General features: G+C 37.3%; 1 protein-coding gene across 5 annotated transcripts in view; it reads left to right on the plus strand.

Moving 5' to 3' along the window:
- Positions 1–2,282: 2,282 nt before the first annotated feature.
- STIM2 (stromal interaction molecule 2) overlaps positions 2,283–20,056 on the plus strand; it is a 134,376-nt gene continuing 116,602 nt past the window's right edge. For 2 of the 5 annotated variants that reach the window (XM_031941945.1, XM_031941948.1), the window contains exon 1: positions 2,284–2,718. In XM_031941945.1, coding sequence (XP_031797805.1) covers positions 2,367–2,718 — 352 coding nt within the window. In that variant the 5' untranslated portion in view covers positions 2,284–2,366. Of the gene's footprint in view, positions 2,719–20,056 lie in introns of all 5 variants that reach the window. The other 3 variants (XM_031941950.1, XM_031941947.1, XM_031941949.1) reach the window with 3 other exon arrangements.

The raw sequence follows: 20,056 nt of genomic DNA on the forward strand, positions 1-20,056 counted from the left end.
GCGAGGTTCGCAATAGGCGCTTAATAAATACTCCCTAATCGAGTGATTGATAGAGAGAGTGAGGATACTACCCCATCTGGTGCAGAGGGTTCACATATTGGCCTTTCAAATAGAAGTACATAGGGATCCAGAGAAATCTGATGCTAGGAGTAGGTGTGTCTTAAAGGAGTGGAAATTTCCCTTCCCTCATTTGTATCCATGGGCATTCTACTCTCTTAATGAATAAGTTTCATTCCCGAAATCCACTTCATCATCAGCACTTTTGTTGCTAGAAATAGAGGTAAGAAGCAAGAGGCACAGGGATGTGCTCTATTTGCCATAGAAGCCAGCATGTTTCTACTTTCTCAGCTTCTGCCACCAACTCCTACTGAGTTTAAAACTTCCTCTTTTTCGATGCAGCCTCCAAACGCCCTGCATTCTAAAACTATCGGCCTCTGTAGAGTGTAGAAATATCAACTAAAAGAACAAATAAAAACCGCCCCACAGTGTACTCCGTTGCACAAGACCTCCATTCTCTAACAGCCTCATGGGAGCTACTGAATTTGGAGTTAGAGGACCTTAGTTCAAATTCACTTCTGCCATTCACTATGTGACCTTTTTAGGCTTCAATTTCTTCACTTGTAAAACGACTAAGGTAACTAGATGACCTCTAGGGTTCCTTCCAGCTCTAAATTTATGATCCTGTGATATTTATCTGTTGCTTTATGTTGCCATTATTACTTTCTTGCTTATTATGTGCTTTTGTTTTATTCTGTCCCAACCAATCTTCCCTTGACAATGGGTATAAATCTTATCTCCCTAATAGGATTGTAAATTCTTGAGGCACAGAATAAATACTTGTGGAATTACCTTTTTATGAGCCTTAATTTTGTCAAAGTCCCCCCAAATTGTGACCTTTTGGAGAATAGGAACTTAGCCCGTTTCCTTGTAACTTCTGTGATCCCTCTGGACAGCAGCACAACGATTTTGCATATGTCAGGGACTTAACAAATATTTGACTGGGTGGGTTTCCAGCGGCGGAAATCTAACCTCCCAGTTGCCCCACAAAGAATTGTCACCTATCCACCAAGTCCTCAAGAAGTCTGTCAATAAACATTTGTTGACTGATTGATTGTCAGCGCTGAAATCTTGCACTGTTCTCTGTAGTTGTAGATCTGCTTCTCCAGGAAAGAATGCTTCTCTTTGTCTTTCTTACTTGTCTGTCTGCCCACAGCTTCTGTGAGTGTTTGGGTCAGTTTTTCAGTAGGAAAAAAGAAGACACTTTTATGCTATTTTTTATATGTTCCTATCTGCAGTTAGTACTGGGGAAAAGGAATGTGAGTGTGCAGCGCCTTTAATAATATCTAACTTTAGGATTCAGCATTCTTTTTCACTAAAGTTGAGCAGTACTTGACAAAACGGGCCGGTTCGTCTGTCTTGAACGAAGATGATCCAGTTCCTCTTAGGAGAAAACCCCACCTCCAGCCTCCCCCTTTGTACACCTCAAAACCATTAGAATGCTACTTAAAACCAAACTTCGGTGTGCGTGCACCACACCTGTTCCTTGGAGGGGGGAGAGAGCAGTAAAAGTGAACAGTCCCCTGCGCCCCCACATTATCTGCCTCCCCCCCTCAGTTTGTAGTCCGCCCCTCAACAACAGAAACTCACATTGGGAAAGAAATGGGTAAAATTTGATAAGTTTTCTTCTGATCGCAAAGTTTCCCTGGAAATTTTAAGTTTTATTGTTCCTATTTCTCCAATTGGTTTTCACTCGCAGTGGCCTCTCCCTCAATGCAATGGCTCAAAGCCCTAAGAGTCGGCTCGGGTGAGTGGGGGCGGAGTGGGGTGGGGGGAGGCCTTCCTTCCTTCCTTCCCCCCAAGGTCCCCGCCCCACTTTTGTGCGTGGCTAAACCCCAGAGGGAAAGCTCGCTCCGAAGAGCAGCCCTCCCCGCATCTCTGCCCGCCCCTTCCTGGGGCCCCGCCTCCCGGAGGAGGGAGGGGGAGGGAAGCGCGCGGGGCCGCCTCTCGGAGCCTGCGCGGGAGAGGGGCCGCGCCTGCGCGGTGCGCGGGAGGTGGGGCGCGGCGCGCCTCGGTGCCCGAGCGAGGGGCGGGAGCGCAGGGGGGCGGGGGAGCGGGAGCAGCCTTCGGCAGCGGCCAGCCCGAGCGTGGTACTAGGAGCTCGCGGCCGAGGGGGCGGGGGGATGCGCGGCGGCGGTGGCGGCGGCGGCGGCGGCGCCGGCGTTGGCGCTGTTGCCGGGTGGTTGGCGGCGCCAGAGCAGCGGCCCCAGGTTCCGACGCGGCGGCCGCGCCGGGTGTCGTGCGCGGCCTGAAGGCGCTTCGCTCGCTCCCCCCCTCTCCGCGTCAGAAAAGAAAAACTACCGGAGCCCATGAGCGGGGCCCGCAGCCGAGCTCCCGACGCCGCCGAGGCCCCGGGGAGCGGGCGAGCGGCGGGCGGGCGCCCGAGCCCGAGGCGGCGGGGGCGGCCCCTGGAGCCGCCGGGGCCGGGGCCGTGGCCGTGGCCCGCGGCCGCCCCGCCGCCGCCGCGCCTCCATCCCCCGTGCCCCGGGGCTCCGGGCCCCGGCTGGACCGCGGTGCTGCTGCTGGGCTTGCTGGCCGCCGGGGCGGCGGACGGATGCGAACTGCTGCCCGGGAGCCTGCGCGGCCGGAGGACGTCGTTGGCCGGAGCCGCCGCCGCCGCCGCCGCCGCCTCCTCGGGGGAGAGCCCGGCCCTGGTGACAGGTGAGGCGGGGGCGGGTGGCGGGGGCGTCGCGGGCCGGGGCGCGGGGAGAGGCGCCCGGAGCCGCCTGCCGGCTTCCCCGCTCTGCCTTGTGCCGGCGCCGCTCCTCCGCCGCCTCCAAGTTGTGGAGCCCTGGGGTGGGGGGGAGGTTGGAGAAAGTCGGCGCGGCTGCAGCAGCGGCGGCCGCGGAGCAATAGCAACTGTAGCAGCGGCAGCAACAGTAGCAACAACAGTAGCAGCGGCAGCAACAGTAGTAGTAGCAGCGGCAGCGGCAGCGGCAGCGGCAGCGGCAGCAGCAATGCGGTAGAGAAGCTGCCCCCGAGGCTGCCTTCGCACAGGCTTCCCGGGCATTGCCACGCATCCCTTCTACCTCATGCTAAGTCAGGGTCCCTCGGGAGACGGCTAAAGCGGCTCGGAATGCGTAGTAATGGTCTGACATCTGCTCCGGGAAACCTTTGGCCTTCTGAGGGGCCGTAATTATTGTGAGAGGGAGAACTCCCCCAGAGAGAGAGAGAGAGAGACAGAGAGAGAGAGAGTGAAGATTCCAGGCAAGTAGCGAGATATTTGCCATCATCACATACAGGGCATTCTAGAGGAACTGACTGTGGAGCTAGCAGCGGCATCTCTAAATACTAGGAAGATGAGCAATGTTACTTATCGGGAGATTTCTCGTCATAGTGTTCGTTAGGATAAGTTAAGATTTTGTTTTTTGTTTAGGCCTCATTTATAACTAATGTTTTGGATCCTGAGCATCATTAAGTTGATTTCTTTTGGTAACTGGCTGCAGAAATTGTTTTTTTTTTTTTTTTTTTTTTTAAATCTAGATTATACATTTGAGTATACGTTTTATCTAGGTTATACATATATATATATATATATATATATTTATCTAGGTTATATATTATGTGAAAAGTAACTTCTCTAGGCCCATTAGTTTCAAGGAAAAGTATACTTTAAAGTAAAATGGCATTAATGTAGCAAGAGCACCCATCATTTGCTAGCCGAAGTGACATTGCAACAGGAGTCCCGACGTTACTAATAGAGATGCTCAGAGAATTGATCTGGGGAGCCAGTTGCTTCTGTGAGACCAGTCTGCAGTTTCACTCATGGATGATAACTGTACAGCAAAAAAGGAATTGTTTAGGTAGAAAACTCAGCTCACTCAGGTTTTAATAGGAAATATAGTAGAATGAGAAGCTATATTACGCTTTAAAAAAGAAAAAAAAGAAACCCATTTAAAAACATGCAAACTCCAGAATTCAGCGTTGTTGGTTTATTTACTTGCAGTGTTATTCTGCATTGATTATTATTTTTTTTGCTTGCCATTATTTATACTTACTCTTTGACTCCTGTAGCTGGAAACTTGAAACGCTTATTTTATAAGAAGTTAATGTATTATCAAAGAAGCAATTGTAGAAACAGCGTAACTGTTAAGGTGTGTTTGTTGGTGAATGGAAGGAGAGATTAAGGTTTGAGGTATAGATATTAAGAGAGTATAGTTATTTGAAGCCACTTGAAATGAGAAGTTCTGTTACGAAATTGGTTCTAAATATTTTACGAATGACAGTTGAGCAAATGTTTGAGAAAGCTCGATATTTTATAGAGTATTCACAAAATGCTTAGTATTGCATAGGTCATACAAAGATGCCTGTAGTCTGATGGAATTTCTGTTTTAATAATCCTTTTGAGAGCTTTGGTTTCTTTCCAGATACCACTAATATCCAAAGAAGGAATGGTAGACCTCTGTAGATCAAAAGATTGGTGACTTGCCCAAATAGGTCTGTGCTTCATTGTTCACATTGACTTTTATGTTACATGCAGTGACATGATATTGAGTTTGGAATTCCTTTCTAGCTCCTCCCCATTTTTGAATATTGGTGATGTTAGTAATTGAAATTTAAAGTTTAAAAGAAATTAACACAGGATGTATGTTATTTAGTTTATTTCCCCTTCAAATCTCATGACTTTTACATTTATGGTAACCTTGGAATCTAGCACAAAAGCCATGAATAGTTTATCGATTTGGAATATTGGACATGAAATTGGACTAGATGATTTCAAAGGTACCTTCCTTACAATTTAGAATGAGCAGATGACTAAAAGTCCACTTTATTATATGGTCCACCAGTTCCCTGATCATGCTAAATTGCTTTCCATTTTATTCATATTAATAAAAATTCTACTCATACATGATATATATCTGCCAATTTTTATTATTTGAATTAGAGTTAAGAAAAACAAACAAGAACAGCTATATGCTTGATCTCAGGCAAAACACTTCCTCACAACTTTCTATTATTAGCTCCTTATTAGACTGCTTAATTCTTTCTATCTGTGAAATTTCATGTTAAACCCTAAACATCATTCCTATTGTATGGAATCCTTCAAAAAGGAGAGTGATCGAACTTAAACATTTTATTTTGTGGGTAGTGCTAAAAATGGTTTGGATTTAGAGAAATTAGTAAGTAGAGAACATGACATAAGTATACATTTTGAAATTTGAGTATCCTTGAGCATTTTAAGGGTATGATTGTACCTTCTCTTACTCTTGATTAAAGATCTCTATTAGTAATGAGTAGTCTTCTTGTTTCTATCAAAACAGACAACCAAAATCATTTCCTGGTTGGTCTTTACTGTTGCCTTTTCAGATTATCATGTTCATCGCATCTTTGGAAAATTCTTAAGACTTTGTATTCCTTCAAACACTTTCTCTCAATGAAGTTCGACTGCCTTGAGTATTTTAATGAAGGCGTTTGATATATTTTGAGACATTTATTACATTTAGAAAATCAATTATTTGGGTGTTGTCTTGAATAAATTAATGCTTTCACACACACAATATGGTAACTTCATCAGAATGAATTGGTGAGCTATCAAGTTGGATTTTCACTATCTGAATTTCTGTTTTACCTTTACACAGCAGTTCTCAAAAGTATGGACTGAGGTCCTTGGGGAGGGGTCCTTTAGGATTTTAAAGCATTATTTGCCTATTAAAATATTCCTTCTTTTTTCTAACTAAATATCTACTTGATATTGGAGTCTCTTATATTTGAATCATAGCCTTTGCAGTAGGTTGAATGCAGAAGTAAATAGGAGAATCCACTTGTTTTCTATCTACCTATCTATCAAACAGTGCAATTTTTATTAAATGTTGTTCTCTCTTTTGGAAAATATAGTCACTTTTCATAAATTTATTTATATTAATATCTAATGGGGTTATTATCAATGAACTAATATTCAAAATAAGTTTCAATTTTTATTATAGTATTGATATGTACAACTCTATATGTAAACAAAAGCTCATAAGGGTCCTCAATTTTTAGGAATATAAAGGAATCCTCATTAATTTTGAAGAGCTTGAGGAAACAGATTCTGAGAACTGCCTTGCCAGAGATCAAGTATATAGATTTTGTGTGTGTGTGTGTGTGTGTGTGTGTGTGTGTGTCTATGTGTCTATGTTTGTGTTTGTATTGTAGAAATCAGAGGAGGTGGCTCAGAATATAAGAGGTGTATGGAAGATTATATATATTTGCTTTTAAATTCTAATCCACATCATAAAAATCAACATATAGTGCATACATTTTATGAGTAAAATTGAAAGCAATTTAGCAGGCAGCATGTTTAGGGAGCTAGTGGGCTATATAATAAAATGGGACTTTAGTCATCAGCTCATTTCTGAGGTTTTCACACTGCTTCATTTCATGACATCTATTTAAAGTTCATTTGGTTTAAAAGTTTTTTTCAGGTTCTTGTATTTTCAAATTCAATGTCATAAGACAATTTTATGGATTAATTCATGTACCTTTTGACACTGCTTTCTAGATAGAAAATTTTGGGGGAAATGGGTTAAAATTTATTTGGACGAAAGCTTTACTTTGTAAGTCAGATTTAAGAATGAGTAATTATTCTAGAATGGAAATAATTTGTAAAAAAAAGAATATTCCATAAAAATGTATTAATGGAACAGAACCTAAATTAAAATTGCATTTTTAGTTCTATAGCAAGTATAATTACATACTATATTATTGAATGATTTTTCATACCATACCATTTCACACCATGCAGGTCTTTATTGTTTTGAGTGATTTGGAATTCAGAATAAATTTTCTTAGAGAATCAATGTTGTAAATGTTGATTAGGTTCTCAAGGCAATTCTGCAAAAGTTCATAATATTGAAGTTTATACTATATTATTTGTAATATAGAACACAACTACCACACATCATGGTCTTGATATGGGAAAATATATTCTGATTTCAGTTTGGGTTAGTAGGAATCTATCTTCCAGCTTGTCATACCTTTACCTGCTGCTGTTCAAAGAGTCATTTAGAGACTACATAGCCCAGTCTTTCTTAAACTGAGACTCTTAAGAGGTTAACTGACTTGCCTTGATTGGATCTTAATCAGAACCAGTATTTAGGTTTAATATATGCTTCTTTGAAGTTTTAGAATCGAGAAGTTTTAGCTTTTCTATCACTGATGATTCTTGGAATGTTGCCTTGGAGGATTGGTTGGGGAATGAAAGTTAGGAATAGAAATGTGGTTCCCAAGGAGTCTCTGTGCTATGAGACAGGACATTTGTAGGTTTCTTTGCAGCAGTCATTTCTAGTTTGGGACAAATTTCATTTCCTTTTCTTGTGCCTAGTAGATTTTCATGGTAGCTACTTCTTCTATCTTTAGCCTACTTTAGAACATTATAGGGTCTTATTTAGCCTTCTAGCAAATGGCTTTTCTGAGCTTTTCTAAGTTTTTAAATTTTTCACCAGTAGCAAAGGGGAAGTAGAATATGAAGGTTCCTGCTTATTTGCTAGATGTGTGTTTGAGAGGGAAAAACGCTTCTTCTTTTTAGTTATATCAAGTCATAATTATAGTGAGATTTTTTAAGGTTTATAAAAGCCAAAGAATAAACAAGGGCTAAATGACCCTGTGGTCATAGGTGAGCCTGAAGACAGCTCTGAGAAGAGGTCTTGGAATCCAATTCTTCATTTTTTTCAGATGTGGGTCTGAGATGAAATCAGCTTAAATAGCTGGTTGTACTCAAAGGCCTAGGGACCATATGACCGGCACTCAACTGGCTGTGCCAGTTACTAACACTGTCACCTTGGCCAGGGGTCCTCAGACTTTTTAAATAGGGGGCTAGTTTACTGTCCCTCAGACTGTTGGAGGGCCGGACTATAGTAAAAACAAAAACTTTGTTTTGTGGGCCTTTAAATAAAGAAACTTCATAGCTCTGGGTGAGGGGGATAATTGTCCTCAGCTGTCCCATCTGGCCCGAGGGCCGTAGTTTGAGGACCCCTGCGAGCAATCCAGTTACCATCCTCTGATCTTTGTTCCTCATTTGTAAAGTTGGGACTTGGAAAGGATGAAGAGGCTGGAGTGCATTTAGCCTTCCTCTCCCCCTTCTCTTTCTGTCTCCCCAGTCTTTTTACTACATATTCTGCCTGAAGAGAACATCAGATTGGGTAGTCACTAGGAGAGTGTGGGGGTGGTTCAAGAAAACATCTGGCAGTGAGAGGAGAGAAGGGAAATCCCAGAGTTGTTAGCTGGGAGGGGAAGGGGATTTCCTGTAGCCTTCCAGTTCCGAGGTGGCCGTTCTTACTGTAGTAACATATGTTATATTTGATCTGAACATGTTGTAGATTCCATACTTCAGAATCATTAAATTGTTTAGACCCTCTATTTGAATACTTCCTTAGATTCTCTCTAATTTTATTACATTATATTGATGTTTTTAGATTTTATCATTGAATTTTTTTTTTCAATTCAACAGCACTAAGTACTTATTAAGGAGTAGAATGTTGAAAAATAATAGAATCTCATTTCAAGGAGCTATTAATTTACCAACAATCTATGTGGTATGGTAATATAAAGAATTGTGGGTAAGGGGCAAAGGATGAAATGTGCTACTACCAAAAGAGGGGGAGAATAGCCTGGGCAGGCTTCAGAAGGAGGTAGCATCAGAGCTGAGTCTTGAAGGAAAATGTCATCCTTTTATAGAGAAGACCTGTGACCGTAAGGATGGAAGATGAATCCCAGGTATGTGGCAGAATGGTCTGCCAGAATTTAAAAGTTTTAGTATACTAATGGGTTAAGTATTTGCAGTTGGCCAAACTTTAGTAGTAATAATAGAACACATTTGTATATAGGTTTACATAGTATACTGTTGTTGTTTTTTACCAACCTTATGAAATAAGTAGTGTAAGTATTTCCCCCTTTTTCAGATGAGAAAACTGAGTTAGGTAACAGGGAGAAAGTAAATATGTGGGTGAGTCACTTCACTGCTCAGTTGTTCTAGGCACACCTCTTGGACTGAAAGTTGCAGACAAGGTATTAGGAGGTTCACTTAATACCTACCCCATTGGTAGACTAAAAAATTGCACTAAACTTGCCTTTTGATCTGTTCCAGAAAATCTTTAGCACCTTGGAACTTTAATCTTAGGACTTGTTTATGAGTAATAGAAAAAAATTAGTTCTTTAGGATCTTTCCTCAGGCCCACCCTGTTAGTACTGTTTGAGTTCACTCCATTTTGTGAGTTCTAAACTATAAAGCAGTACTTAAGACGGTGAGAAATAGTTTTCTTTTTTTGCTTCATTTTGAGAAGTAGTTAGACAAACTCTCTTTATCTGCTGTTTGATTGAATAGACTTCAGAATGAGGTTAGATAAACATTTTCGCCCAAGAGAAAAACAGACAAAACAAAATCTAAAATAACCTTTCTAAGTTTGTTACTTTTTTCTCCTATGTTCAAATCTAGTGTGAGTTTCTATTGTTTATAGAACATACAGTTCACCTCAATAGTATTATTCCATCCAAACTGTTGCTTCATGAACTTTATATCACTTTGTCCACTTCTGCACTATCCCCCATTTTTATTCCCATTTCCCATCTTTAATTCTTCATTTCCTATCTTTAATTTAAAAATTCTTTACCTTCTGTAAGATCAGGGGCTATTCTCTCCACAAAGCTCCCTTTCATTCTTTCTTTCTTTCCTTCCTTCCTCTAGAGCTTTGCATTAATATTCTTTCTAAGTTCTCCAGGTACTAGATAGGCTCTGCTCTTTGTCTCTTTCACTCCCTACCGTATCTATTCCTGTCTCTTCCCAAAAGAAGGTAAGCTCTTTGAGAGTAGCAGCTGTTTTGTTTTTGTGTTTGTATCTTCTTGGTATAGTATCTTCCATAAAAGCAGTCCTTTAATATTTTAAAAATTGAATTTAAGCACACTTATTACTGACCTAATTGGCAAAAATATTGATGTATTGGCACTCCGGAGGTCCAAGTTGACTAATACCTTTCTAAATAATGTTTTGTATATATGATAGTTCAATTGCAATTAATGTAAAAGTAGATTAAACAGTTTCAACATTAGAGAGCTGTGGATAATGTTATATTAAAAAAAATTTTTTTTGCAACATAATTGCTAAGCGCACCATTACTTGCAGTTATTGGCACTTGAAATGTGTCAATGATGTTCTTTATGTCTGATTAATAAGCAAACACTCCTTATTTTGAAGAACATTTATGATCTTTAGAACTAACGTAGAAACTAGCTAGCCAGTGTTGAGGTTTATCAGAGATTGACTATCTCCTACTTATTTAAGTCTCATTATGTTCTTGAGCAGGATAGTGGTCTACAGGTTATAAGAAACAAGAAGAAGCTCTGAGTAGAGTATGACTTAGGATAATTAAAAAAAACTCCATATTCTTCTCTTACTATGAAAAAAAATGAAAATATTCATCTTGCTTTCAGAGTATTCACAGTATTTTAATCTGTGTTTCTGAATAAGCAGTTACTTTTGAATTTAGAGAGGATAGTTTTGTCAGGTCTTCAGACATTTTATGAAATGTTATACTCTATACTCTATTCTCTATATTAGAAAATAACATCTTAAACTTTGAGCTCTTTGAGGTTTGTAAGGAAGTGTTAATATATACTTATTCTTCACATTAAATACTGACATTAATTATACTTGGGGGGGGGGATCCTTTAAAACCACCAGGAAAAGGCAAAGGAAAGCAGGTTATCAGTACTTTAGATTTAGTCATATAGAATAATGAAATATTCTGCATAAAAATAAATGGCTTTTAAAATTTCATAGCATTAATGCCCATGAACAGAGAAGGCTGATTTTTGTTAAATGGTAATTTGTAAAGCTGTTAATAAAAAGCAGCCACTGTCCTGTCTGTAAAAATGTGACAGAACCAAAATAAGTCCCCAACCCATTTTTGCAGCAAAAGAATTATGCTGCAATAAAATGCCACTGTAAGCCTTATAATTTTCCATCCATTTATCATATACCTTATTCAGTTATATATTTGCTACAGAGCAGATGCAGTCTAATATTATTTTGCCATCTCTTGCTTTACAGTATATTAGGGGAGATAAAGGATGAGTATAACTATAATAATACAAGTCAGAATAAAGACACATCCAAACAGAAAACTCAGAGAAATTTGAGGGGGAAGAGATCACTTCAAGCTGAGTACCTCAAAGATGGCTTCTTGGAGGAACTAAAACTAGTATTGAGTTGGGCAACAGAAGAGATCTATTTTTATTTTATAAATTGTAAGTTATTGTGAAGTGGAGTAGTTTTCTGTTTTCACTTGATACTTCTTGTAGATGTAATTGAGTATCAGAATATTCCCTAACATATCAGTTAAGTTGGAACAAATTAGTTGTTTCAAAATTGCAAGTGTTATAGCAGACCTAATTATATGGGAATAACTAGAATAAGACAGACTTTTGAATCTTTATGTCCCAGAGTGTTAAACTAAGATCTTGAAAAAAAAAGGGTATTCAGTTACATTGTCTTCATTAAACTATTATTAAATAGTAATTTTAGTGACTTAAATATTAATAGTGATAGTAAAAAAGAATTTGTATCATAAAGTAGTTATTGCATTTTAATCATCTTTTTAAAGGTTTCTTTTTACATTTAATAATGTATAATATATCAACATAGTAATACTTGTGTTTGGTTTATAAATATACTTATTAGGTGTTTATGCAAAGCTTTTTTTTTTTTACTGATAAATATATCAGGATACTGACAAATATACTGATATATTTACAGATAAACATTTTACACTGATAAAATTTACTGATAAATTTTTTGTGTGATCAAAAAAAGTTTGTAGTCATTGCTTTATGACTATGGGAAAGGAGGAAAATAAACTGGTCAGATTCTAGACATCAGTTATTCAAGAAAGGTGCCTGAATTATTGTTCGGAAGGTAGGGATGTGTATTTAGAGTAGGGAGAGCTTGTGGAAAAGCACCCATATGGGAATAACCAAGTTTGGAGGAGCACTAAATACCCCTGATCCTGTTTGTGGGAGATGTCATTCTTGGTAATGGCATCAGTTCCCATAGATTCAACAACCATCTCTGAATATGTGTGAGTATACATACATATAAATATGAAATTTTTAAAGCCAAATCTTAAAAATATAAATAAAATCCAAACCATTAAATTTGACTTAGAAAAAAATTGGCATGGCTATACCAACAAAGAAGATAAAAGAGGAAGAAATGAAAAGAGTGGGACAGATCCATGGGGAATAACCATTGTTAGGGGTTGTGAAATAGATAACCAACTGGCAAAGGACACTGAAAAGCAGCCATCAAATAAATTGAAGGACAACCAGGCCTGAGTGGTCCCATGAAAATCAGAGAAGAGAATGTATCTAGGGGGGAGGGCTGTTGGCAGAATGAAGTGAGGACTAAGAAAACATCTTGTTATTTGGCAATCAAAAGATGACTGGTCACTTTGGTGGGAATGAGGAGAAAGGGAATTGCTAGTGTGGAATGGAATGTAACAGAATGAAGAGAACCTAGAGCAATAGCATAAGGAGATAATTGGAGTGAGTTTTTTTTTTTTTTTTTTTTTTAAAGGACAAAAAACTTGGGCATTTTTGAAGGTAGTAAACTAGTGCAGAGAGAGGTTGGCAGATTCAATAAATAGATGAGATTATTTGGGAGGTAATCTGCCAGAGAAAATAGGAGAGACATCACACATAAAGACACATTTCTGTCTTATCTATTCCTCAAACCCTTTTTGCATCTGGCATCTCTTTTCCATTTTTGCAACCAGCCCTTCAGGTTGTCTTTTGCTGAATCTCTTAATGGCTTCCGAAGTGGTTATTTTCCTCTTGTCTGCTCTGATTCTAAGCTATCCTTTACATTGCTCACCTGACTAATTTTCCTAATGCACTACTATGATGGTATCACTATATGTAAACTCCAGTTCTGATCGTCAAAGATCTCCACAAACTGGTTCCACCTCTACTTCTCCCTTATTATCTAATGTTAGAGCTTCATTTATTCTATGTTCTAGCCAAGCTGGACCCAGACTACTTTCATCCTCTCTGCGATGGATTCCATCTTCAACCTTTCTTCTACAAATCTCCATCTTTTGTAGTTTCCCCTCCCCAGGTATGTGTAGTCAAGCAGAACAAATAGCAATGTTATAGGTGTTTTAAAATAGGTGTCTCATTCTTTACCAGGGTGCATTACCCCTCTATCAGAAACATGCTTCATTTTTTTTTCTGGAGTCATAGTTGGTCATTACATTGATCAAAGTTCTTGAGTTTTTTTTTTTTAAAGCTATTTGCCTTTATAATATTGTTATTATATATTTATATTGTTATATGATACATTATATTGCTATTACACAAATTTTTTTGTAGATTTATATAAATTATTTGGTTTTTGCTCACTTCATTTAGATTCAGCTCATAAATTTCTCTGAAACTGTCCTTTGGTTAATTCTTATGGTACAATACCATAATTAATCTAGCCATTCTTCAATTGGTAGGAATCCCCTTAATTTCCATTTTTTGCCTCTAACATAAGAACTGTTATGAATATTTTTATACTTACCTCAAGCATGTCCATAGATTTTCCTTTTTTCTCTTCCTGCCAGATTGCTAGTGCCGTCCTTACCTAAATAACCATGTTCTCCTTGTACTTAAATTAAAGATAGTATATTTGTAAAGCGCTTAGCAAAGTATCTTGACACATAGTAGATGCTATCCAAATATTAGCTATTAACTGTCTTTCCCTAAAGAATTGTAGGTGCCTGAGAAGAGGGACTACTTCATTTTTGTCTTTGTATTTCCAGAGTCTTGTACATCAGCATTCTGACTCAGAGATGCTTTTAAAATATTTAATGATTAATAATTGAGAAATTATTTACATTTTGAATGATATCACCAAATAAGCACTTAGGGTTAAATCTCAAGTTCTGAAACTTCTTTGCTACTGAAAACTGGCTTTAATTCATCAGGCAGACCTCAACTTCTTCAGGCTTGCTCTTTTAGGTGTATACAAATGCTTTAATAATCAAGTAATTTCCATTTGCATTTTCTTTTCATGAAAACATTCCTGAGTGATGACTGGGCAGGTTATCATCCAAATAATAATTTCCTAAGTTATTGTTAAGAAGAAACCATGACTTATTGTAAGTTTTTACATGGACCTTAAGATTATTATGTACATTTAAATTGATATATTTGAGTAAACAAAAAGGGAAAATACATATATATCCTTCATAATTTATAGTTTTTATGGGAATATGTGTTGTAATTTGAGTAATATTGTATACCTGTTCTAAGTTTTATTTGAAAAGAAGATGTCTTTAAAGGAGTGTGTATATGTATGTATGCATGCATGCATGCATCTGAGTGTCTTAACTGTCGTTTGAGAAGCTCCTAATAATAAGGAAATTCACCACTGTGTTTCTTTTTAGTTTTAAAAGAATAACTTTTCCAAGGTGCTACAACAGCTTTTGCTGTAGTGGTCTTTCTAACTTTGTCGCCAGTTCTTTATGAGATCAGGTTTTTATAACTCTCTAAAGTTTCCATTTCAAGATTGCTAGAGGATGAGTTTTAGAAAGCTTAATAGGCTTCAGAAATAAGTCAATGTGACATAATGTAAATAATTGTTACATAATTTATTTTTGTCACTGTAGTTTATTGTATTTTTATTGAGCTAAATTATTTAAAATACGTTGAATTTGAAAAGTACAGTGCTTTTACAGTTAGTTTTTGGTCCCTTTGTGTACTACAGAATTCATTTCTGTTTTTTTTTTTTTTTTTTCTAGATTGGGCTTTCTTGTGTGCTTTACATATTCCAAAAAAAAAAATCAAATACGATTAGTATGATGTTAACAAGATATTGTAGAATGCTACATTTTCTTTGGATTGCTTTTGAGGAGATCATATGTAATTACTGAATACTTAAGGAGGACCATTGATTAAAACTCACCTGACTTTATATTCTTAATACTTAATACTTAATACTTAAGTACTTAAGTACTTAAGACACTTAATAAATATTTGATGAATAGTTTTAGTTGTGAATTTATAAGTGATAGCAGTGAACAATAGGGCTTCAAGTGTGGACTTTTAATGTCCAGTATAAAAAAAAATTGCCATTCAGCATGCAAGTAGTTATAAGTAATGCAGAGGTAAAAATAAGTAGTGAAGTTGACTACCATAATACAAATGAAATTCCTGAATCTAGAAGTTGAAATTGTTAGGGATTTCATAGACTTTCTGGTCCAGCCGTTGCCTAAGAATCATTGTGACTGTATCTCAAAATGTGATCATTGTATTCTCCTGAGGCCATGGCATTCCATAGTTGCATAGTTGTAGTTACTAGGAAGTTTTTCCTTATATCAAGCTTAAATCTGCTTTTCTTCAACTTCTACCAGCAACTCTTTATTTTCTGTAGCCAAGAGCAGTCTAACCTTTTTTTTTTTTTTTTTTTTTAATTGAAGCAGGGCTGAAATGGCTTCAACTTCTTGGAGACATGTTTCTTTGTAACCCAGAGTTCTTAAGCTTTATTGTATTGGGATCACTTTGGTTATTTACTAAAATCTGTGGACACCTCAATCTTTTTTAAATGCAAAATAAAAATACATGATTTCAAAGGAAACTAATTATATCAGAGTACAGTTATCAAAATATTTTAAAACTAATTCACAGATCCTGGGTCTAAATCTATTACTGCTTCCTAAAAAGAAGTGCTAACACTGAGAGTGTAAAAATGCAAATTATGATTGGGAGTGAACTGGCAGCTTACTTTTAAGAATTAATAAATTTAACATTAATTAAACAGAGTATGAGATTCTGGAGTAGAAAATATACATAGAAAAATTAAGGACTTTTATATTCAGTACAGATAAAGTTGCTGCTATCTTGCCAAGAATTTTGGTTGTTCCCATTTTTTTTTAGGATAAAATATAAGTCCTTTTGTTTGTTAATTAAAGTTTGCTATTTAAAGCCCTTTGCATTTTGCCTGAAACCTATTTTTCTAGACTGATTACACATTACCCCCTGTCATTCCCACAATAATTTACCTCCCATTTCCATGCCTTTGCACAGTTATACTCCATGTCTGTGTTTCATTTGTTTCTTACCTAAAATTCTTAATAAACCTTGCTTCCCAGCAATGACTTTAAAACACCGGAATTTTACCTTTTCTAGTGATTTCGCACAAATTTCAAAGAACATAAATGCTTAACTTGAGTTGACTTATTTGCTGAGGTGAATACCTTAATTTCTGTATGTAAATGGAGAGAAATTTTTTATTTTATTTTATTTGAAACTGTGGATGAAGTTGAACTACAGAATGTTAGAATTGGAAGGGGCCTTTGAAGCTTTTCTCCAAAGTATCTTTTCTGTAACATGATTGACAAGTAAACATACAGCAGAGCTAGTCTTTGTATACAACCTTTAGTAGAGGGACCTATTACTTCTGAGGCAGTTCATTCCATTTTGAGATGACTCTCATTATGAAAATTTCTCTCTCAATAATGCCTAAATTTGCCTTTTTCATAACTACTTAGTATTATTAGTTCTGCCTCCTGAGGATGACAAGAACAATTTTAATACCCTTTTTCCTCTTGAGTAATCCATCTAATACTTGATGAAAGTTAGCATGTTCTCTTAAATCTTCACTTCTCTAGGTTAAACATCTTCAATTCCTTCACCTGATTTTCACATCATGAACTTTGAAGCCTTTTATTCCTTTGGTTTCCTTCCTTTTAAATCTCTTTAACAAATCAGTGTCCTTAGTCAATATTGTATTTAGCTGTAATTAGTATTTGAGATCTGGTTCTGTCTGATATAGTATAATGAAAGTATAATTTTTCCTTATTCTTGGATTCGATGCCTTTCTTAAGGCAGTCTATAATTATATTAGCATTTTTGCTTGTCTTAATACAAGTTGAACTTATGGCTTTTTAAAAAAAATTCTAATTTTTTTCAACCAAATTATTGTGTATATCTTCCATTTTATTCTTAAGTTCAATCTTTTACACAGAGATATATGTTTCTATTAGTTTAATATTTAAACTTTTTTCCTGAAATTTTTGATTATAAAAGAACATTCTCATATACAAAGTAGAACAGATTATATGTTTAAACTGCGATTGTTATATACATCTTATTTTTTTAAAAGTATAACTAAATATAGCAACACTTTCCAAGTTGAGCTCTATTTCTGTTTCATTTTGAACTTCTTCTGTTCTTAATAATAGCAGTAACTAGTATTTAGATAGGTTTTTAAGATTTGCAAAATGCTTTACAATTATCTTCATTAACAATCTTGAGAAATAGGGAGCAGCTGTTTTCCTGTTGTCTGATAGAGATTGTAACTTGCCCAGGATCACATGGATATTAAGTAAGTGAATGAGTCTGGATTTGAACTCACATTTTCCTGATTTGGGAATTTAGCTCTCTCTCTTGAGCCCTTGAACTCCCTTCTATGTCTTTATTTAAAAATGTTTCAATTTCTTTTCTTTCCTATCTTCTTTTTTTTTCCCCTTTTGCCTCCCAGAACATCGTTTTCCATTCCTTTAATGTGAAAACTACTAAATGTTGTGTTAATCTGACAGTGAGCTCCTTGATAATCTGAGTTGTAAATTCAATAGTTGGCTATTTTTGAAGTATTTTCTCTTTGATTTGAGAGCTCTGGAAATTGGCCACAATATTCCTGGGAGCTCTCCTTTTGGAATCTCTTTCAGGAGGTAATTGGTGTTATTTCAATTCTTCTTGTATTCTCTCTAGATTTAAAATATTGGAAGAGTTTTTCTTTGATAATATTTTGAAATGATGTCTAGGTTTATTCTTTGATCATGGCTTTTTAAGTAGTCCTATAATTTTTAAACTATTTCTCCTTGATCTCTTTTTTAGGTCAGTTGTTTATTCAATGAGATATTTCATATTTTCTTCCATTTTTTCATTCTTTTGACTTTGATTTATTGTTTCTTGATGTCTTTTGAGGCCTTAACTTCCAATTGCTGAATTCTAATTAATATGCAATAATTTTCTTCAGTGAACTTATATAACTCTTTTTCCATGTAGCTAATTCTTCATTTTAAGGAGTTTTTGTCTAAAGTGGATTTCTGAGTCTCTTTTACCACTAAGCTAGTATTGTTTTTTTAGTTGTTATTATCTTTAGTATTTTTTGGTGTGTGCCTCTTTTACTGAGCTGTTAATTCAAATTTCATAATTTTCTGCATCACTCTCACTTCTTTTTACCAGTTTTTACTCTTCCACTGTTATCTCTTTTAAGTTTTTCAGAAATTTTTGTTTGATTTGGGCCTATTAACATTTTTCTTTGAGGCTTTTTTGGTAACTGTTTTTTAATTTTTTTTCCTGAGCTTATTTTTTTGCTCTTCCTTGCCACTTTAGAGTCTTTTTATGGTCAAAAACCTCCCTCCCTTTCCTCCCTTGCTCCCTTTCTTTTTCCTCCTTCCCTTACTCTCTTCTTTTCTTCCCACCCTCCCTCCCTCCTTTCCTTCCTTCTCTTTTCCTCCCTCTTTTCCTCCCTCCCTTCCTTCATTTCTCTGGGCTCTTTCTTCACTTTGAATATTATGTAAAAATTGGCTCTGTTCACCTGGGAGTTACCAGGCACTATGCCAAGGTTCAGACTTTTGGGGCTGCTGTTTTCAAATTTAGTCCTGGGGGGGGGGTCTGCAGATTTTTGGTGCTTTGGTCCTGGGAGAGGGGTGATCACTACTTTTCTGGTTGTGGCCTTATTCAGAAGACCCTGACCCCTTTCAGCCATAAGGGCTGTCAGGCTTCTTTGCTTTGAAACTCTGATGAGGCCCCTGTTCCCTTGTGACTGATCGACTACTTTGTTCTTTTTACTCTGGAAGTGTTATCCAGGGGTGTGTATGGACAAAGAAGTTGCCCGTCAGCACTAATTATACTGGTGATAGCAAAGGGTCCCTTGTAATTTCTTACTAATTGTTTGACCTCCTCACTGTTTCTGGGCTGAGATCCTGAAACGGCTGCTGCTTCTGTGGTAGCAATAGAGGCTGCTTGTGTGGACTCTGGCCAGCCTTCATTTGGGGTCACAGGCTTCTACCAACCTCTTAAGTTCCCTTAGGCCAGAAAAATGTCTCACCCCAATGTTTTGTTAGCTCTGCCATCCAAAATTTGTTTTGAGGTATTATTTTAGAGTTGTTTTGTGGGGAATGTTGGGAGAATTCATTGGATGGCTTCCCCTAACCTGTCATCTTGGCTCTGCCTGGCTTGAGCGCTTTAAAGTGCCTCCATGAAGTTTAACTGCAATTTGCATGGAAGTGAGTTTTGCTGAGAATTAAAAAGGCAAAAGAAGTGAGTTCAGGACTCATCAGCGGATGGATTCTAGTACCTTGCCTGTAACGGTAGGAAGGGGTAGGTGGATGGGATCATGATGGGGAAGGGAGGTGTATTTGCTCTTCCTAATGTAGGTAGAAGTGAGGACTGGCTGTCCTGTGTGGGTGGGGGTTGTCAGAGAGTCAAGTTTCTCCTAGCCTTTGAGTAGCCCTTTTCTTTCAGGTTTGATGATACCAGACTAATTAAAACACTAATATATTGATTAATTGCTGTCATTTAACCAGGATAGTCTCACAGAAGATCAGTAACACTTGGCCTTGAGTATGTTATATCATTATCTGGGTGGAAAAGAAACTATAGAAACTTTTTACAACTGTGTAGGAAGAGCAAGATTTTTTTTTAACTTGGAGTAGGGGTGCTTTGAGAAGTGGAACAGTGATTAACTGGAAAAGGTAGCAACAGTGAGAGGTATTCCACCTATCACATCCTTAATTCAGAGAATGAGTCACCCTAACCCTCCCCCCGCCAAAATATATATAGTTTCCTTATTCCTGAGAGATTGCACTTACTTTGAAAATGGGACTTAAGGATGAAAATCTTACTTCATTTTTCCTTTTCTTTGTTACTTTACTATTAGTTTTTATTGAGTGTGTTTATGTTTAATGTGTTCTTCCTATCTGATTAGCATAGAATTTATGCCATGTTTTTATAACTGATTATAATACTCTACCCT

Source organism: Sarcophilus harrisii, chromosome 6, assembly GCF_902635505.1.
Source record: "Sarcophilus harrisii chromosome 6, mSarHar1.11, whole genome shotgun sequence".
NCBI classification, from domain to species: domain Eukaryota; kingdom Metazoa; phylum Chordata; class Mammalia; order Dasyuromorphia; family Dasyuridae; genus Sarcophilus; species Sarcophilus harrisii.